Here is a 22,481-nt window from a genome sequence, read left to right on the forward strand (position 1 = left end):
TATGCTTTATTGATTGCTCACATATATCTTAACAAAATAATTGTAATTCACATAAAAGATTATATCTTTATAAATAGCATGTTAGTTTGATAGCATCCTGTGCTTTCACTGATAGGACAGTTCCAACATGGAGATTGTGAAGGAAGGGGAAAGACTATTTTAAACTAGAGCAGTATAGTATAGCACTACAGGAGACTGGGAAATGGGGATGTAATGCACTAGAGGAGAGAGAAGAGAAAGATAATGGCATGTGAAGAGAAAATAATGGAAAGTGATGGGAAGAACAAATGAAAAGGGATTAATAAGTAAAATAAAATAGGGAGGGCATGGAAGCAAAATGGTTACCATATGAGAGGAGGATGGAAAATGAATAGGAGCACAGGGTGATACATGGTGAGCATAAAAGGATGATACAGAAATATGTGGTGGGTAGGAGAAGGGAAAACAGTTTTGGGTTGTGAATGTGGTGGGGAGTTAAAAGGAGAAGGTTAGTGACGGGCGAATACATATGTGGCGAATTTCCGCATTTCGCCGCCGGCGAATAAATTTGCAATAATAGAATATAGAATATAGGTTATGAACTAGTAAAGTAGAAAGAATGGAATGTGGGGTAAAAAAATTGTAATAACATAACAGAATGGTGTGGTGTGGAAGTTAAAAGGATAAACAGATTAGAAATAAATGCTTCAAAGGATAATATATTCCCTAGTAAAATAATTAATGGAACACCTTATTGACTTCTAATACCTTTATGAAGTACAGAAGGGGGTACAATAGCCTCTATATTAGGATCCACCATTGTTCCAGTGCCACAGTATGGGAGCATGTTCTTTATTGCACTAGGGAAATTACCCAGCAGAGCAAGTAAGCTGAAGCAGCTATACAGAACAACAAAATAGATCATGTATGGAGCCTAATTACTCTCTATGCTCTATTTGGCACTGCTGCTATTTGTAAGTATTATGCATATGAGACAAAATATTCCCAAATGACGCTCACTTGACTCACAACAGTTTAGTCTTTGAACAGATTCTGGTAGAAATAGCAGACCCACATGGGACTCTATTATGGAATCCATTTTCTGGAAACCCAATATCTTTAAAGTTCCAAATTGAAGTAATTTCCCATAGAGTCCATTTCAAGCAAAAGCAAAAACTCTTTAAAAATGATTTCCTTATTCTCTGTAAAGAATCCATTCTTTTGGCAAAACAATCATACTGGGTTTATTAAGTGTTTGAATGTTTTTAGTAGCCTCTAGTAGGCATTATGATCCAAATTATGGAAAAAGCCCTTGTCTAGAAAACGTCAGGTCCCAAGAATTCTGGATAATAGATCCCATGCCTGCATAATACCTGTGCAAAACCAATGAATCACTTTGGGCTCTAGATAACTTACTCCGCAGAGGCTGCTATAGTATAAAACAGTCTTATGTATCTATCCATGGCTTGAGAAGATTGAATGGGTACAGCCATACTATCTTCTTCCACAATGTTGCCACACATATCCAGAGTCAACCTAATAAGCCATATCAGATTACACCAACATAATTTTCTAAGTAAGAGACACATTCCTCCTCTATGCACTTGAAGTCCACTTCTAAACTTTTATCCGAGTTTCTCTCCCTCTATCTCTTGGTCCCAGTAATCCAATTTCTTGGAGTGTCTTTGCAATTATGCTTTGGTTTGCTACTTGCCAATTAAACGTTGCTTTACTTCTTCTTTGAACCCCCTTGTTCACTTGCTAAGTGCTATTACCTGTGTCCTTCAGAAACAAAATGCTCTGCACTTGCTATAGAAATAAATTTACATAACTTATGTCAGATAGCTAATGTGACTTTATAGCCAAATAAACATCTACTACAATATACAAAGCACTTAAGACAATGTCATTCTATGTAGATTAAGATGAATAAAAATAACTATAAATGTAACAAACAGAACATTTTATAGATTGCTAAACAGCAATTGACCTAAAATCACTGTATGCTCTAAGTATCCCAACAATGAGGGTCATTTATCAACACTGGGCAAATTTGCCCATGGGTAGTAACCCATGGCAACCAATCAGATTGCTGCATTCATTGTCCTACTTGCAGCTTGCTTCAAAAAGCTAATCACTGATTGGTTGCTATAGCTAACTGCCCATGGGCAAATTTGCCCAGTGTTGATAAATGAGCCCCAATGTGTTTAAGGAAGCATCGATATGGCCCAAACATTTGTAGGTGTACTCTGCATTTTGGATCCCTTGTGTTCCACCTGCATTCTGCAATAGCCTGCTCCACAATGAGTATGATCTCATTGGAAATACATGTCTGCATTTTCCTGTGCTGTAATGCAGTGAAATAGTGGCCTTAATGCGCAAAACTGGTCCATTTCACCAAAAAAATAGCAGAAAAGCAAAAGCTAATTAGAGTGAAATGACATACAGTATGTCTTGCAATTGTAATTCCATTTCCAAAAAAGGGAAAACCACTAGAAATGTAATTTAATGTTTATCATTCTGCAAACACAAGTTTTTCAGTGGGGGTGACCGTTTACAAAAAGGTTAATTTGCCCTTTAAAACACAGGACAGGTTTTTTTGTAGTAGTCCTTTTGTTTAGGTATTTTGTGGTTTGCAACAGGCAATAACTTTGTTTATAACCCTTTCCTTAAACCTGATTTTAGTGCCAACTTTCACAGTACTCGAAGTTTCATGAGCTTTAAGCTTGGTATAGAAGTCTGAGAACCTGTTATATAATATGGAAATCGGCATGCCATTTAGAATAATGCCAAAAGATATGCAGAGAAAGGCTACAATCCGGCCCAAGAAAGAGTCTGGAACTGTATCACCATATCCAACAGTAGAAATGCTGACCTACAAGAAACAAAACAGAAGCAAAGTTTATACATCCATACAACTATACTGAAACTTTAATATAAAGATTAGTGATGTGTCACGAGCGGGTGTGGGTTGAGCCCTCTTTCGTGACATCAATTATGGGCAGTCGGATTTGGGTTGAGTGCGAGTTGGGAGCAGGCAGGTGTGGGTCTAATATAGATGCAGTGAAAGATATTGTTCACAAAGTGAAAAAAACATAAATATATATATTGAATATTCAATTTAATGATGTGCTCTGTATAAAATATGGCTGCTCAAGTGACATTATATCCTCCCAGATATTATAACATTATTACAGTGGGGGATCGCACCAGAGCCCGCACCCCCCCTCGGGGATGGAGCCTCACATGCGGGCCAATGTGTAAAGAAGATTCTGTCTGGATGGGGAAGGGGCCTGGCTGCACGTCCTGCACCTGGGCCTGCCAGCACTGGTTACATTACTGCATTATTATAATTATGTACAGACAAATTTTGCTGCCAAATATTTGTGACTATGTTAGTGCTATTTTCTAGAATTCCAGGAACAAGGATAAACTGATTTACTGCATCCAAACGCTTTATCTAGGCATCGGACCTCAGCTCACCCTGCACTGATCACCCTTAACCACGGCTCTGGATATCTAAAATACAGCAATAATCTGAATGATAGCAGAGACCAAACTACCAGTCTTACTGAGCATGCCTAGGTTGAGATTCAAAATAGGCCCATTAAAAATGGTCCCTTTCCAGATTGCAAGTCCTGGCCTTTCGGCTGTCACTGATATTTGTCAGGGGGCTGAGAGATGCTGAGCAATACAATATAATCACAAACAAGTGCAGGTATTTGTATCAGATACTCAAAAATACACTGTGATTTGATGTGTGAGTCTGGTGAAGGAAGCAGCATTATGATCTCCTTTCACTGACTCCCTGACAAGCAAGTGGTAAATTCTGTTTTTGGTGCTACGTGTGTAAATATTAAAAAAAAATAAACAAATAAATAATAATGCAATACAATGCACAATAAATGTTTTAAAAACAAAACAAAAACATTTTCATTAATACAATGTAGGGATGTGTAGAATAGCCACCCCTAGTACTATTGTCAGGCAGTCCCTCAGTGTTATAGACACCTAACGGGGTCCTAAAATACAGTTGGGAGGGGTACTGTTAGCTCTTCCTGCTCTAAGCTATGCCCCTTGTTGTTTCTCACAGTGACCAGCAGATGGCACTGTGCTAGAGTATAAAAGCCACTGAAGCCATGCTTTCAGGGTCCATCTTGTGCTGGCTCTAGCCTGTGCGGGAGGCAGAGCTCGAGTGGAACCTAGACAGGTCAGGTCTAGTAAGAATAGGCTGCTCACCCTTATAGATCACTCTAAGAGTGACAGAAAGTCAGTATTATTTAGCTGAGCAGCTTGAGGCTCCTACGAGGATTGTAGTGGGATTAAGATCCCAGGGTACTAATTGCCCAGAAGTAGGGAAGTGTACAGACCTAGGGTAGATAGATTCCCCTCAGGTTCCACTTAGGGAAAAGGCTGAAAACTGGGTGTACCTCCTCAAAGCTGCATGTATTGTTCCTATCTCTGAGGAGAATCATACTGACCAAAGGTACTGTGAGTAATGCCTATTCAATGTACTGTATGATCCTGCAAATGTTCTGATTTATGTACACTCCACTGAGGATGGTATATCGTGCTCAATAAATCTGTTCTATGGTTAAGTTATAAGAACCACTGGCGCCCAATTATTTGCACCCTGAATACAGTTACAGTTGCACTACACCCTGCTTCCACATCGCTGCAAAGGCTCACTCACTAAGATTTTAAGGTCTCATCCGGAGCATATGTACTGGGAGTGAAGCTTATAGTAGAGTAAGGTGCACTCAATTTACTATAGCGCTACAACAGCAATGCCTCTTTAAAAACAATTCCATTTTTACACAGTAACTGAAAATATTGCTTACCGCTGCCCACCACCAGGTGCAAGGGATGCTGGTAAAATTGGTCCCTGGTACATCATGTTCTACAGAATGCATGAGTGCTGAAAATGTGAATATCCCCATAGCAATAAACAGGAACAGACAGCAAACTTGTTGATAACATTGTCGAATAGTAAAGCCAAAAGCTCTCAGTCCAGTAGAATGACGAGCCAGCTTTAGAATCCTAAATATACGCATGAGTCGAATAATTTTTAGCATCTTTCCCACTTGTCCCACACTTTCCATCTTCTCTATATCATCATGATGCAGATGTATGTCTACATCTTCTGCAAAACTCTCAAAGATAATCTGAATATAAAATGGCAGGATTGCAACAAGGTCAACAATATTCATGGCGGTCCTTAGAAACCTTTTAATGTCTGGTGTGGAAAAAAGCTTTATGAGATATTCAGTGGTAAAAAATATAATGCAAATAGTTTCTACATATTCCATGTATGGTTTTCCATTTATACTCATGTCTTGAAGTTCTTCCATTGTGCTCAGCGACATTGCTACAATAGAAATCAAAACAAAAATACTGGAAAAGACAGCTATCATTTTTGCTTGGACAGATGAGTACGGGTTTTCAACCAAATTCCACATTTTCAATTTAAAGTCTCCAAGCCACTTGCCTTCAAAATGTTTCTCGTCATGACGTTCAACCTCGGCTTGCAGATCCCGCTCGGTTTTAATATATTCCATGATCTCATCTTGATGTTCTTCAAAGAGGATATGGCAGCACCTTTGGGTATACTTTAAGTGAAGTCCCCAGTATTCTATTTCCTCAAGAAAGTTATGTGGACAAAGTTCATCCATTATCCACAGAACGCCACAACGATAGAAATGAAATATATAGTAGAAGACAACAGGATCCCGATCAAAGAAATACTCATTCATCTGGACAGAAAAGTCATCACAGAAATCTAGTCTCTTTACTAGATCACTACAAGCAGCTAATTTTCCAAGCCTTGTGGATGGGTACCGGGCTGCAACACGATAGTCAATCTGGAATTGTTTCCCTCCAACATTTAAGTTGAGAAAGGACAGATTTATCCTTTTTGGCATCGGAGAATAGTCAGTAGCACTGGCTAAATCTTCCATTGAGCTCCATTTTTTAACTAGACTTGTTTGTCCAAAAGGAATGCAGTAACCACTTACAGAAGAATGTATCTGATTGCACTCTCCAAGCTTTAAATTGGCAGAAAGGCTAGTGCTTCTAACGCCTCGTTGCTTCATGACCGAAAAATGACAGATTTCCTGCTAATTAAGAGGGTCCCAAAAAGTCTTCATTTGAGTTCAGCTAAATTCAGGCGTGCAAATGCAACACTTCTATGTCTTTTTCATTTTGTATGTTAACCTTCATTTACAAAGTAGGTCCCGTTCCTACAGCCTTAAGGTAAAAGAGGATTTTTATAATGATTTAATGACTGCTGTTGTGGCGTCTAAAGATTGCCATCAGCCTTCAGTTTAAGACAGTAATAGGATTACTTAAGCACCACATTAGGGTACTAAGAGAAGGATTAATGGAAGTAAATATGTTAACCCCTTGGCTGCCAAACAAGGACAAATATTTATTCATAAGGCTACATTCCAGTTTTGATGAGACATAGAAAGATCATTTATCAGGAAAAAAATTTAAATTACTGAATACTTGCATAGTGTGTTAACATGTTTCATCATCCCTTTGTCACATAAGTTTATATAATAAAGTGTAATTACAGACCTGTACTGTTAAAAGTACTTGTAGAGTTAAAGGGGACCTCCAGCTTCCAAACCAAAATTTGATAAAGAGGCCCAAATAACACAGAAATCCCTAATATACCCATCACAGTTACCTGTTTCTTCAAAAAGTATGACTAAATGCCATTTTCTATCCTGAAATCCAGCTGGTTAATAGTTATTCTCTTTCGATCCCATGTGGCTCCATTGCTGTATCTGTTATTTAGCTATAGTTCCAAAAATGTTTAGGACAGCAAATACATTTTTACCCCATCACTCACTTTATTTACCATACTTCAAGGGTAATTGCAAGCACCAATAAAATACAGTCATATGTTTGGAAACCCCTCTCAGCCTGCATAATAATTTACTCCACTTTCAACAAAAAAGATAACAGTGGTATGTCTTTCATTTCCCAGGAACATCTGAGTACTGGGGTGTTTTCTAAACAAAGATTTTTAGTGAAGCAGTATTTAGTTGTATGAAATTAAATCAAATGTGAAAAACTGGCTGTGCAAAAATTTGGGTACCCTTGTAATTTTGCTAATTTGAATGCATGTATCTGCCCAATACTGATTACTTAAAGCAGGCTGTCCATGCTCGGCAGCCATAAAATTTAGCTAAACTGGAGAGATTTTGTATGGACGAATGGTCAAAAATACCGCCATCCAAAATCCAGGCTATAGGAGACATCTAGAGGCTGTTACATTTGCAAAAAGAGGCTCAACGAAATATGGATGTAATATCTCTGTTGGGGTGCCCAAATTTATGCACCTGTCTAATTTTGTTATGATGCATATATTCTGTTAATCCAATAAACTTTATGTCACTGCTGAAATACTACTGTTTCCATAAGGCATGTTAAATATTAAAAGTAAGTTGCTACTTTGAAAGCTCAGCCAATGTTAAACAAAACTCCAAAGAATTAAGTGGGGTTCCAAAATATTTTTAAAGTCTGTGTGTATATTTATATATATATATATGAAGGAAATTGTATCACTATAATTTGATGACACCTAGCGGCACAAAATTATAAGGTACTTTTAAATATGTATTTTTTAATATGTATTTTTCAGCTATGTATTTTTAATTATATATTTTAATCATGTGAATTTAATTGCACTAAATGCTTATGGCACAACTTGATGATGTCATGATGACACCCATTTTGGAGGGTATTGTGGGTATATAAATTGTTTTATCATCACAAGCACTTTTATCCTTGATAAAGGCCCCAATGCGGGCCGAAACGTTGGATGCACGATGTGAATAAAAGCACCATTACTTATTAAAACTGGAGTGCTGGACCATCCTTTGAAGATTATACAATACTACTTTGACCAAGCACCCGTGAAAAAATCTAAGTGGTTGGAGTGCAGGTACCTTGGACATATTATATATATATATATATATATATATATATATATATATGGAATTTTTACACTTTAACCTACATCTTGGAACATTTAATTCTCCTAATATCCATGTAAACCCCTAAACACCACACTAACACCTAGGGGCCCATTTACTTAGTTTGAGTGAAGGAATAGAGGAAAAATAGTTCGAATTACGAATGGTCGAATATAGCTACTTCGACCATCGAATAGGCTACTTCGACCTTCGACTACGACCTTCGAATCAAACAATTCGAACTAAAAATCGTTCGACTAATCGACCATTCGATAGTCAAAGTACTGTCTCTTTCAAAATTTCTTCGACCCCTTAGTTTGCCACCTAAAACCTACAGAGGCCAATGTTAGCCTATGGGGAAGGTCCCCATAGGCTTCCTAACAATTTCCTGATCGAAGGAATATCCTTAGATCGATAGATTAAAATCCTTCGAATCATTTGATTATTCCTTCGATCGTAGGAATAGCGCAAAATCCTTCGACTTTGATATTCGAAAGTCGAAGGATTTTACTTCGACGGTCGAATATCAAGGGTTGATTAACCCTCGATATTCGACCCTAGGTAAATGTGCCCCCTAAAGTACAAAGGTATGTACTAGTAATGAGCTAAATTTTTCACTGCATTTTGCTTCAAAAATGACGTCAGACAATTGTTGCATGACAAAAAAAAATAAAAAATTTGATGCCCGTAGACTTGAATGCATTTTTGGAATTTTCGTTGTTTCCCGCATTTCTGACAAAGCGAAACGGCTCAGATTTGCCCATCACTAGTATATACGTATTGATGCTAATAAGTAAATGTACTTGCAGCCAAACTCCTAGCTTTCTGATAGTCAGGGGTGGATTAATCCATAGGCTTACCTATGCTATAGCCGAAGGGTCCAGTGGGTCCATTTAACTTTTTAAAAATCATTTCTCTTTCCAAATCTTTTAATATTTATTTTTACTTGCGCTGGGTCTGGTTGGGTGCTCCTGGCAAAAGAAGGCAGGCAAGGTGCGTGCATGTGCCACAGATGCGCACAGATCAAGGCACGCTTGCAGCTGAGGACTCTATACAGGTAGGGTTTGGTGAACGCCAGTGACATCACTAGCATGCGCCATGGAGCCTGTGGAAAATATAGCCTAGGGGCCTCACATATCAGTGTCAATGAGCCCACCCAGTCGGCTTCAATCAATTGTGAGCAATTGATGCTGCAGAACTCTGGAGTTGTTACCTTCCTAGACATGATGGTAAATTCAGGGTTCCCTCATTGTATTGTGTCAATAGCCTCAACAGAGTTGCACCAAGCAATGTGCACACTAATTCATCTTTAACAGCATGCCCCAGATATGAAATCAACTGCAATTCGCATAATTCACAAAAACACATGTGCACGAATATTTTAGCTCATCATATGCAACTGAAGTGGCTGCAACTATGCCGGAATTCTGAGGGAAAATGTTACATTGAGATTTGCACCCAAACTCTGCACTTTTCACACAGTGATGCAGAAATTAAGGATGGTTCTGGTGGTCATGGTAAACTGTGAATTAAAATACTGGCCCTTTTATAGTCAAAGGACAGGCTGCTATATACCAAAGGAGTTAAAATTTTACTTTATAAGATATCCTATTACTTAAATGGATTTAGTTAGTTAATGTTTTGAACGTTGCAGTAGTGTTATGAAATTGGCAGCTAAGGGCTGCTTAAAATCTCAAACTCAGAAAATCTGATAGGGGCCTGCAAGTAAATATCAATTACAGACCAACAACAGTCAATTGTGGTGTTGGCAAGACTCAAGGTGTGTTTGTGCTCGATAGTATAATCTCCTAGCACACGGTATGTGCGACATTTGTTACCAGACAGTCAATAGATATGCTTGCCTGTATTTGCCACATATGCCAAGAAGAGTCAGAAGTTTTATATATCTGATTTGGAAAGTCTCAGTCTCTGACATAAGCTTTCTTATGAATCACACAGATAGAATGCTCTATTAAATAAGGTTATGCCTGGGGGTTATAAGGGTAGAAATAAGGGAAACTGGCAGAAATGTACAGAAAAATGTTCAAGTATCTTACTCTGCCTTTGTCTGCAGAAGAATCCTGCTACCTCATTTTCTGCTGTCTAGTTTTGAAGTTCCAAATCTGCAAGTAATCTGGCAATTGACCTGAGGTTAGAGAGATCGCTCATTTTATCTATAATCTCTCAGCTCAAATGATCTACTAGTTAATTCAGGTGACCTGGAAAATAAAGTGCCATTTAAAGTGTCTCTCTACTCATAGCATTTGGTCCCTCATTATATTGTCATACAGGTTACAGTAGTCTTGTTGTCCTTGTTTAACATGAAAAGTTTTCGTGACCTTCACTGGCTGCCTACAGTTCTTTTACCTAACGCCAGTGTGGAAAATGTAGTTCTGTGAATGTGTACAAAACTACATTATTTCATAAATATATTTTAACCTACTTTAATATCTCATATTTTTCCAGGAAAAAAACTGGGTAAAATAGACAGGGTGTGCAAAATAGGGTGAGCAAAATAATAAATATTTCTAATATAGTAAGTTAGCCAAAAATATAATGTATAAAGCCTGGAATGACTAGATGTCCAACATAACAGAACAGAGCACTTCATGCTTTGAAGGTCTCTAACTCTGAGTTAGTCAGCGACTTTAAGGGGGCCACTTGGGACATAACTGTTCAGTGAGTTTTCAATTGATCCTCAGCATTCAGCTCAGATTCAAAAGCAACAGATATGACCCATATTACACACACACACACACACACACACATAGGGTGTCATGGTTTCAATATCAACAGAAAATAAAGGCACAAGTACATTATTTAAAATATTATTTTATTTACAACTGTTTTAAACATTATGTTTTCAAGTATCCTAAGAACCCAGGCAAATACTTTTGGCTGTCAGTTTTTCTTACAAGCATGTTTAATAATTTAAAAGTATACTAGGATTGTTGGTTGAACCTGTAATCATTAAAACAAACATATTTTCAACCTCATTCATATTGACAGAACTCAATCATAAACATACATGTATAGAAATGATTTGTTCTTCCTTTTGTATTCATTTTAGTAAGTTTCAAGATCCCAAATATCATTACAAAAATAAGTGTTTATTTACATTTAAGGGCCAGACAATAGGGCTCTGAAATCATCATCACTAAAGACCATAAATACACAACTACAGTAGAACCCCACATTTTAAGTTTTTCAGGGGACCAGAAAAAAATTATGTAAAATCATGGAAATGTATTATGCATAATATATAGGTGGGACCTCAAAACAACAATGTAAAATTAGGGAAAACTTAAAATCAGGGGATGTAAAATTGGGGTTCTACTGTATTAACTGCAGATGATATGTCTCTAATTTTATCAGCACCAATGGGGTTGTGGTTAATGTACTTTTTTGGATTGCCTCTTAAAGGAACAATAACACCAAAAAATAAAAATGTCTAAAAGTAATGAAATAATAATGTACTGTTGGCCTGCACTGGTAAAAGTTCTGTGTTTGCTTCAGAAAGACTACTATAGTTTATATAAATAAGCTGCTGTGTAGCCACGGGGCAGCCATTCAAGCTGGGGAAAAAAGGAGAAAAGCTTACATAGCACATAATAGATAAGCCCAGTCCAATTCAATGGTGTTTTATCGGTTATCTGCTATGTAACCTGTGCCTTTTCTCCTTTTTTACAGCTTGAATGGAAGCCCCCATGGCTACACAGCAGCTTATTTATATATAATATATAGTCTTTCTGAACAAACACAACTTTTACCAAATGAAATGTTTCATCTCAAAAAAATAAATATTTATATGTAACCTGCAGTCTTAAATTAAGATTTCTTGCTGTCAGTTTTACATGACTGCTTCTGAAATAGGCTGGACGGAATCTGTTTCTCATTCATGGACATATTTATCCAGAGCTCTATTTATATGTACATGCCTGTTCTCGTTTGGCAAACTGCTTACCCTTTGATATACATGGTCCATTTGTTGTTTAGTGAATGGACACATGGTAAGCTAAATCTTAAAACCTTGTGGCAAAATTGTACTTGTAGATGACGGATTCCAGCATAGTGTGTAACATAACCTCCAGCGATTGTCTGGTGTCTCTTGTACATATAAATAGTTACAACAACAAATGACATCACTATAAGTGCTATTATGACCTCTGAATGAACATTTCACACACAATATTTAAATTGCTGCTATTAGTGAGTATCAGAGAGTAGACCACTACCTTTCCCACACAGCTATCCAATCAGTCTACTCCTAACGCTCCAATAAGCACCATCACAGTGTACGCCAAGCTCCTACACTTGCATGTTTCCAGAAGGGTTATTTCAGTGTAAAAATTCTTCTGAAAAAGCAAGAACTGTGAACTAGACAATTAGCATCATTTTTTACTATGTTATTTGAATTTTGAAAACTGTTAAAGAGCCAATCACAAAATAAAACACAACAAATAAAAAACAAACAAATATAAAAAGTATTGTAGAAGTGATAAAAATAGAAAAAGCTTGCAATTTATTTTTATTTTTAGCTAATATTGGTATCACTTCTACAATACTTTTTGTATTTGTTTGTTTTTTTATGTTATGTTTGCTACTTGCTAACACGGTACCACAGTTTTTGTTCTTGAAAACATTTAGCATTTTTCAGGGCTGGCCTAGCTATATCTGCAGACAGTGGGGCTAATAAATACTATAATAAAAATGTCAGGATAGAAATAACAGGTATGTCTAATGAAATAAATGCTTTTCATTTTTAGGGTTTACCTGCTTTATGATATGTTATACTCCAGTCAATATGAAACTTATATTTTATCTCCCAGTTGCAGAATCATACAGAAACAAAACGTTAAATTCACAAAGGTGTTTTTTCTTCTTTTAACTGACAGAAATCACAAATACTTTCACAGGATACATTCACATGTCAGTTATAAATACCCTTCTGTCCCCTATATATCTCCGATTTGGAGCACAAGATCAGTATATGGCTTAAAAGGAACTGTATCTCCTAGTCAGTGAATGCATAAGTTAAGGAACAGTAACAACAAAAAATGGAAGTGTTTTAAAGTAATGAAAATATAATGTACTGTTGCCTTTCACTGGTAAAACTGATGTGTTTGCTTCAGAAAGAGTACTATAATTCATATAAACAAGTTATTTGTGTAGCAATTAAATTGAAAAAAGGCTATATGGCACAGGTTAAATAGTGGATAACAGATAACACCATTATGTTCTATAGAGCTTATCTGATATCTGCTGTGTAACCCGAGCTGTGCAATGGCTGCCCCCATTGCTACACAGCAGCTTGTTTATAAAAAACAATAGTAGTGTTTCTAAATTATATTTGTATTACTTTAAAACAATTTCATTTTTTGATGTTACTGTTCCTTTAATGTGGCTGAGGGAGGCAAAGATTAAGGATGAGTTACATAAATCCTTGAAAAAACTCTGGGTAACACTGAATGTGAAGGAGATTGGCATACATCCTTCTTTATCCAAGATATACTGAAGGTATAAGGGTCTAAAACAGTGAAACTACATGTCAGTTTCTTTCCTGTAAAAGACAGTAAGGCTCATTTATGAACACTGGGAGAATTGCACCTGGCCAGTAACCCATGGCAACCAATCAATGATTAGCTTTTTTCAGCTAGCTGCAGGTTGAACACTGAAAGTAAACATCTGATTGGTTGCTATGTGTTACTGCCCAGGTGCAAATTTGCCCAGTGTTTATAAATGAGTCCCAAAGAGTCTTATTGATGTTTTGATACCTTGCATGTGTTTCTGAGTAGTGAAGCAAATGCCTTTAATAATCAGCAATATATGAAGAGTTAGTTTATGCCTTTGTTTCTTTTTATATAAATCCATGTATCATGCTTAGGGCACAAGACACACAAGACAAGTACCTATTGCATCTTATAGTGCATTAATTTCATATCTTGACTGGTCTCATTTGAGGTCTGTTTGTGCAAGATCCCAGAATCTGACTGAACATAAAGGAGACTTTCAATTGTCAGATCAGAATAAATTCAGTCACAAGTGTAAAATAAAAGAAATTGGTAAAGAAATTGGTAAAGAAAGTTTGCTTAGTACTTTTTTGCCAAAATACAGAGGTTGATGACGGAGTGCTTTTTGCATCCTGTAATTTATTTGTTGAGCATAAGGTAAAATATGTGGAGCCCAATGCCTAAACAGGAAATTCTGTTATTACAGTAGCGACAGGGCATTAGTGAACATTCCACCAATCCTTGCACATTCGCTCCCCACTGACTAAACCTGTTCTCATCTGACCCGTTAATCCAGACTTAGCACATAAGAGAAATATGATATGACAAAAGTCACCCGAAAACGCCATATTGCAACCAATGTAAGATATTATCACAGTGTGTAGCTACACTAACTCCATAGTGTAGTGACCTCCAGATGCCATTACTTATCCTCATCTTCATCTTCATCTTCACTTTTCATATCAGTCAGCTGCAAGGAGATTAAAAAAAAAAAAAGAAAACATGAATTTTTTTTGTTCTATAGATTTAGAAAATTATAACTTATTTTACAATTTTCAAATAATTTTCAGCCATCAACACTAACCATATAAGTAGCTGAGACTGTTCGACCAAGTTCTGGCTTCAAATATTTCTTAGATTTCTCACAGATCTGTGTGTGTATTAACCTGCAGCTTGTCTTCCTGCGACAACTGATAATCATGCAGGAAATCAGAGTAAAACTGAAAAACACTGAGGGGAAAAATTTTGTAGAATGAAGGTTAAAAATTTAGATACCAAGATGGAAGGCAAGTTTAGTATAGTTTTTTATTTGCCATCATAATCTATGGAAATTACAGTATAGAGACGATGTAAGTATGTATATTTTAAACATCGCAAAAAATGTTTAATTAAAGGGGTTGTTCACCTTCCAAACACTTTTTTCAATTCAGTTGTTTTTAGATTGTTCCCCAGAAATAAAGAATAAAGTTTTTTCCAAAATCTAAGTATAAATTTTAATGTTCAGTCTGGCAGCTCAGTAATTCAGGCGCAGACTCTGAACTGTTACAATTTTGCAACATTGAGTTGATACATTTCTCAGCAGCATCTCTGGAGTATTAGCAACAATTGTATCAAGTCTAACAGCTGCCTGTAATGAAACCCAGAGATTCTGCTCAGCAGGGACAAACAAGAAATGTATCAACTAAATGTATCAATTTAGAACAGTTTACAGGATCGGGGACCCCAACTCCCAGAGCTGCTTCAGAAGGAGAGAAATTACATTTTACACTTCAATATTAGAAAAACCGTCACACATAGAAAATAGAAAGTCATTGGAAAAAGTCTTTATTTCTGGTGATCTATCTGAAACCAACTAGTTGTTTGAAGGTGAACCACCCCTTTAATATTAAAAAACAATATAACTCAAGTTGCCCTCCTAAGGGCAAGAACACATATTGAGATTACTTTTTGTTCACTTCAAAGGACTGTGGGTTGACCTGCATGGGCAATTATTGCAGAGTAACATCCTGATGACATTTAAAAATGGGATAGATTCATTATGAATACCAGGCATTTAGTGGTCACAATGGCATATGTTTCACTGTCAAAAAAAAAAAAGAGTTTGATCATAGCCCAAAAGATCACCAACTTTTTACTTGGAATCCTAACCAGGAACACTTTTATAAATACACAATTGATACAGTGATGTTCAGACCAAGTCTAGCCCTGTCCAGGGAAGCTAACTCCGTGATACCATTGCTGATACTGTTGATACAAGTCTCACCGTCCCTTAAGTAACATTGTTGTTTCACAAGTTATTAGCATACAGTAGCATTTTATCTAAAGCTATTTGGGGCAATCAACCAAACTATAACTTTTGAACATTTGTATCACAACTCCCCCCACCTCTCTGATTAATCTGCATAATGTTACACAGCAGGTGAGTTGAAAAAAAGGGAAAATTTAATGGTTCTAGTGGAATTATTGCTGCAAAACTAGTGAAGTAAACCATTTCCCTAATTCTTATTATGGCATTAGACGCGGGTCAACATACTGACATTATATTATGAATAACAACAAATAATGGGTGCAATTATACTTCTACTTCAGGGGCAGCCTTATTTCATAAGGAGATAGTCTTTAACTAGTCTGTGCACAGGGATCGACTGGGCCAGAGAGACACCTGTAATAAATCAAGTGGGCCCTGGCTTTTGTGGGCCCCGCTGGCCCAGACCCACTCCTTGTCCTTGCTGCCCCCGACCACCCCAGGCCCCGGTTCACGGCAAATGAAGGTATGCTGGGGGGGGCTAAAGGGGGTTGGGGTTGCGGCAGGGGTCCAGAGGGGGCTTTTCAGCAGGGGTCCGAAGGAGGCCCTGAGACAGCAGCCCCAGTGGACCCCCCCGACGCACCCTGTCTGTGCATAAGCCCTGGAATCAGTGTCCATTTCTGTGAAATACTGCTATTACATGGCATAGTATAGACTGAGCTCATCTGTTGTAGATAACTACCATGAATACATTAATAATAACTTCATCACCTGTAATTTCTGGAAAGCCTTTTTCTAAAACAAACGCTCTGAAATCGTTCACCATTTTTTATCGGTCTGCTTCTATTGTGCTTTCAATTTATTGCCATGTAAATTAGGGGAAGAACATAGTATTTTGCAGAGTGCCTTTGTCTGCAAAGAGCTTGCAAGTCCAACCAATATTGTACAGCATGCCATACACTTACCTGCAACAGGGATCAACCACTTAACACTATAAGGCACATGCTGCTTAATGGTCACTGTCGAATTCACTGAAAAAGATTAATGTTCAAATTGAGAATTTTACTGTATTCATTATGTTTTATTTAAAAGAATGTCCATGATGACCTATTCATATTTTAACATGATTTAGTCTACATATTAAAGAGTTTTACAGTTGTAGCTTAAAGACCTGCTCAAGGTAAAATTATTCTAATTATGTTTTGAATATAACCTAAATAGCCTAAAAATTTAACCTATAAAGGCTAGAGTGAACAAATGCCTAACATAATAGCCAGAACACTACTTCCTCCTTTGCAGCTTTCTTACCTGTCAGTGACTAGAAGGGGGGGGGCACATGGGACATAACTGTTCAGATAGTTTGCTTTCGATCCTGACCTGTGTCAAACAAACTGAACAGTAATGTCCCATGTGGTCCACCTCTCAGCAATCTCTCTCTTCACTTTTAGTTTGATGTAGAGAGTGAGATTCTGAGACAAATTGCTATTGCTTTTTATTTTTAATCATTTGTGTTTTTTTAGTTATTTGCTTTTTATTTAGCAGCTCTCCAGTTTGCAATTTCAGCTATCTGGTTGCTAGGATCCAAGTTACCCTAGAAACTATGTGTTGATTTGAATAATTGAATGGTATATGAATAGGAGAGGGCCTGAACAGAATGCATAATAGTATGCAGAAGAGATGACAATAAATGTGATTTGATGGATTGATGATGAGTAATAAAAAGTGGCAATAACAATCCATTTGTATTCTGTAGCCTTACAGAGCAATGTGTTCCTAGAAGGGGTCAGTGACCCCATTTGAAAGCTGCAAAGAGTCAGAAGAAGAAGAAGAAGGCGAATAATTTAAAAATTATAAAAAAGAAAAATGAAGACCAACTGAAAATTTGCTTAGAATTAGCTACTTTTAACATACTAAATGTTAACATAAAGGGGAACCATCCCTTTAAAAGAGAGGAAATAAAGCAACATGAAATGCTGCATAAATGTTAATTCAGAAAAGAATAGAACACTAAAGACCATGGTCAGAAGCAGAATGTATCCAAACACCACAGGTATAAACTTAAATGGATACTGTCATGGGAAAACATGATTTTTTTCAAAACACACCAGTTAATAGTGCTGCACCAGCAGAATTCTGCACTGATATCCATTTTTTAAAAGAGCAAACATATGATAAAAGCCCCACCTAGTGGTAGACATGAGAATAGCACTAAAGCAGGAAAACCCCTGCTTTTTTCCTGCTTGGGTGCTTGGGGATAGGGAGCACTTTTAGAACTGCAAACAGGACACAGGGTCGTGGTATAATAGAATGGGAAGGGCAGAAACAATAGCTGTCTCAAAGCAGTTCCATCCTGAAGGGATGGCTCCTTCTCAAAGCTCAGGTTCGGGCACAATGCAATATTACAGCTAAAAAAAAATACATTTGTTGAAGAATAAAATTTTAAATAGTAAAGTGAATTATTTGCAACGTAAACAGTGTCATTTAGAAATAAAATGTAAACCATAAAAATTATAATCCCTTTAATGCTTCTCCAGTGCTCCAGGTTTTTGACTGCCCTGTTATTGCCCTGTACATGTGCTACCCAATGCAATATACCTTTTGGCAAGTCTTAATTTATGTTTTTAGCTCAGCGTAATGTTATCTTGTATTTATTTTTAATGGAGTTCTTTCTAAGACTATGAATTTCAATTCCTTATCATATGAAATGTGTTTTAATATCATTATTGTAGTCATATAGTGACACCTTGTGGATATTATAGTTGATTAATTCCTATAAGGTTTGCATGAACAAATATGACAATTCAAAGAATATTATGTTCATATCATAATAAAATAATGATGAAAATGGGCATAAAAAGTTTTTTTCTATGATGCTAGTTATGTTTGGTAAAGTGAGCCTCTTTTTGAATCTTTTTCCACTTAATCAATGTAAGCAGAGAAACAAGGATTCATTTAAGAAATCAAGCCCAAGATGCTATTCACATAGGTATTTGTGCCCATACATGCTCTTCTGCATCTGGGGTCCACCCTGCCTGCTCAGATGATGTGCACAGATAGATGCAAGGGAACTAAGGAAATACAGCTCCCACTATGGTTTGCTTTAATATCATAATCATTTATATATTTATATAGTGCCAGCAAGTTATGCAGCGCATTTCATTAATTCCGCATTTGACTTGTGGCAAGTGAATATAACACTATTACCATCATTAGTGTTCTAATGCTGCTTGCCAGAAGGGACTCCATTTGAAAAATATTCAGCAGAAATAGGAGTTCACCACATCTTTACCGCATCTGCCACAGTTTACCAAAACAGGCATGAATTAGCATGCATACTAGTTCTTCTCATGAGGTGCAACTTAGCATGTGCCAGTAATGATGGCGCAATTCTGTGGAAAAGCATTTCAGGGAGAAAAAAAACACGTGATTTGCATCCAAACGAGTGCTTTCCACTTACCGCTTGTATTCATAAATGAGCCCCACAGATTTCAACACTTTAAACCCCACTTTAAAGGAGAAGGAAAGTCATTTTATAATTAGGGAGTACAAAATTAGGCACCCCCAACTGATTGTATTTACTTACCTGATAGGAGCACCTGCCCAGGGTGTCAGGTAAGTAAATATAATCACTTGGGGGCGACTAACTTTTGGCACCCCCAAGTATAAAATTACTTTCCTTCTCCTTTAAGTATTATAGGTATAGATGCAGGAGCTGAAAGTATAATGCAGGATCTTCAAGGTTGGGGTTTGCTGGAGAAAGGATCTTTAATTAACATGGTTCACCACGCCTTTAGGGTGATAAAACACTGATTGGATGCCTTTTAAAGAACTGTGCCATTTCTTATGATTATGAAGAAAAACCAAATAAGTTTCTCTGTTTCTCTATAAATAGGACAGTATTTGAAATGGGAATGGCACTGCTGTATTTTAGAGTTTTCTGGATAGTGGGATTCTTTGTTTCGGTATAATTAAGAACATTTCTTCAGGTGTCAATTGAAACCCAGTTATGAAATATTTCATATACAGTATTATATTTGCTTGGTAAAAATTACTTTTGACTGCTAAACTAATCTCGCTCTCTCTTTTTACCCCTCTAGTTCCTCTACTATATGTGGAGTTTTATTGACAAATATGAAAAATTTACACCATGATTACTGTGCTCTAAACTCCAAGCAGAATTTGGCAAGCTTTCCCCTCCATTTCCCACAGATTTATGATGTTAAAAAAACAACATATTTGCTAATGTTAATACACAGTTACATTTTAGATCACAAACACAGGAACAAAGAACCCCCCCCCTATAAAACAGCAAAAGATCTGCAGGAAGCTTTGGTTGACACAAGAGTAGTGTCATCTCATGGTGCAGTGTTGCTTGCAAAAACATGTTCTGTAGTGGGCTGATGGGAGTCATTACTGAAGTTTTTGGTCACAATCACCAAAGGTTTTTTTGGAGAAAAATGGAGCAGCATTTGATGAAAAGCATCTTGCCAACTGTTAAACACGTGGATGCATTATGCTTTTGGGGTGCATGGCAGCCACTGGCACAGGAAACATTGTCCGTGTAGAGGAAGCATGGATTCCACTAAATTCTGGATGCCAAGAAGCTGAAATGGGGATGACTACAACAACAAGGAAATCATGCTAAACATTCCTATTAGGCCATCATGAGCTACTTGAAGAAAAGCAAACTGAAGGTTTTGAAATGACCTTTACAATCCCCTGACTTAAACATCATTAAAAATCTGTGGATATATATTAAAAGGTCTAGGAAGATCTCAGAACAAAACAACAAATATATAAAGACTCTGGATACAAAGTGTAGCTGAGCATTAGCAATTGCAAATTTGCTGTTGTTTACTATATTGATTCCTGCACCAGTTAGCTAAATATGTAATTTGGCAAGGTGTGCCAAACCTTTTGAATTTAGCTGTAACCTTGTGTAACATTGTGCAAACATTTTTGGGCAGGTTATTGTTATAGTAAAGTAGATAGTATTTATAGTTAAGTAGATAGTATTTGACACTGTCTTACCTGTTCTACTGATGTGGTTTATCTTATCTGGAGACTGAGCAATCACTTTTGTGTTGTCCAAGGATGGACCATCTATAAGAAGAGCAAGGAAAACCAGGTATATGAAGTCAGACCTGATTTAGCAAGTGTCAAACAGAGCCAACCAAAAGCCAAACCATTTTTGGTTATATGGTAAGCTGATTGACCCATGGGGACAAATGGAAAGATACTACATGAGTCAACAAAAATGAATAAATTAAAATAACTTCAGGAATTAAATAGGAGTTGAAGCTTATCTGTCCAAACAAGCCCCTTATCTGGCATACATGCCCAGACAGGCAGGCAATATGGTAGAAACAGGCCATAATGTCTAACCAAATCTGAGCATGTATGGCAAATTTGAAGCATTCCATTCCATAGAGATTTACCAATACATGTCAGAAACAGCCGATGAACTGTTAAACATGTGGATGCATTATGCTTTTGGGATGCATGGCAGCCACTGGCACAGGAAACATTGTCCGTGTAGAGGAAGCATGGATTCCACTAAATTCTGGATGCCAAGAAGCTGAAATGGGGATGACTACAACAACAAGAAAATCATGCTAAACATTCCTGTTAGGCCATCATGAGCTACTTGAAGAAAAGCAAACTGAAGGTTTTGAAATGACCTTTACAATCCCCTGACTTAAACATCATTAAAAATCTGTGGATATAGAGGAAAAAATAGCTTTATATGCTGATGATGTTCTCTTATTCCTAGCAGACTCCAATGGTTCTCTTCATAATGCACTCCACTTAGCAGGTCAGATGGGCAGGTTCAGCGGGCTCCATATAAATAAGGAGAAATCCATTCTTTTTTCTCTTGAGACTCCTGGGCCAGTAGGTGTTATACAAGGTCTTAAATGGGTCACAAGGTTCAAGTACTTAGGTATTAGTATAACACGGAAAGCGGAGGAATATGTACGTGAGAATGTCGAACCAGTGTTGCTAACTTTTAAAACCAGAGCAAGTCAATGGGAGAAACTTCCACTCACTGTTTGGGGCAGGATAAACTTGTTTAAAATGATATCTCTGCCCAAATTTATGTATGTTATGCAACACTCCCCGTCCTGGCTTCCCCCGCAACTATTCAAGCGTATTGATGATATACTATTCCCCTTTATTTGGGCCCACAAAGCCCCCAGGGTTAACAGACAAACGCTAATGGCTCCATTGGACTGTGGTGGATTAGCGCTCCCGCACCTAAAATATTACTACTATGCTACGCAGCTGATGTATATACACAATTGGCTTACACCGCATCCTGAGAATCCACTTACGGCACTGCATGCCACTATGGCGGGATCCCTCGAAGCATTGAGAAATGCGCCTTATAGGAAAGCCAGGGACACCCCTGAACTGCCACCTGTTTTATCAGTTCCACAGAAAATATGGGCGCTTGCCATGCAAATAGTATCCCAGTCACACCCCCAACCTTCTCCAAATGCACCACTTTGGAGAAATTCTAATTTCACAAGTTTTGCCCGCTTACCTGATTTTCGTTACTGGCCCAAAGTGGGAGTCCGCCATCTGAAGGACTTACTAGTGAAGGGCAGCTTTCCCACCCTGGGCCAATTAAGAGAGCGACTAAGTCAGCCCGATATACAGCTATTCCGGTATTTCCAGCTGCGCCATGTGTTTTATTCACAATTTGGGTCTCTAACACCAAACACAGCGACCTCATCCTATGAAAATAGACTGTGGGATCCA

General features: G+C 37.4%; 2 protein-coding genes across 2 annotated transcripts in view; both read right to left on the reverse strand.

The window, feature by feature from the left end:
- Window positions 1-2,115: 2,115 nt before the first annotated feature.
- On the reverse strand, window positions 2,116-6,411 carry LOC108696658 (potassium voltage-gated channel subfamily V member 2). Its single transcript, XM_018226202.2, has 2 exons — window positions 4,821-6,411; window positions 2,116-2,854 (listed from the first exon to the last, which is right to left on the reverse strand). Exons 1-2 carry the CDS (start codon window positions 6,069-6,071, stop codon window positions 2,597-2,599), a joined length of 1,509 nt encoding a protein of 502 aa, XP_018081691.1. The 5' UTR covers window positions 6,072-6,411; the 3' UTR covers window positions 2,116-2,596.
- A 6,865-nt stretch (window positions 6,412-13,276) lies between these two features.
- The window catches only part of LOC108712630 (very low-density lipoprotein receptor), a 28,683-nt gene continuing 19,478 nt past the window's right edge, over window positions 13,277-22,481 (reverse strand). Inside the window, exons 12-15 of the mRNA XM_018254949.2 lie at window positions 20,751-20,822; window positions 16,685-16,750; window positions 14,559-14,704; window positions 13,277-14,444 (exon numbers count right to left, since the gene is read on the reverse strand). Coding sequence (XP_018110438.1) covers window positions 14,397-14,444; window positions 14,559-14,704; window positions 16,685-16,750; window positions 20,751-20,822 — 332 coding nt within the window. The 3' untranslated portion in view covers window positions 13,277-14,396. The remainder of the gene's footprint in view (window positions 14,445-14,558; window positions 14,705-16,684; window positions 16,751-20,750; window positions 20,823-22,481) is intronic.

This window comes from Xenopus laevis, chromosome 1L (assembly GCF_017654675.1).
Source record: "Xenopus laevis strain J_2021 chromosome 1L, Xenopus_laevis_v10.1, whole genome shotgun sequence".
In the NCBI taxonomy this organism is placed as follows: Eukaryota; Metazoa; Chordata; class Amphibia; order Anura; family Pipidae; genus Xenopus; species Xenopus laevis.

What these genes read in the sequence shown, in the direction of transcription:
- LOC108696658 (XM_018226202.2), bottom strand. Translation starts at nt 6,071, where the DNA reads ATGAAGCAACGAGGCGTTAGAAGCACTAGCCTTTCTGCCAATTTAAAG. An exon ending in GCACCTGGTGGTGGGCAGCG is followed by an intron (nt 2,855 to 4,820) that starts GTAAGCAATATT and finishes TGTTTCTTGTAG; the next exon opens with GTCAGCATTTCTACTGTTGG.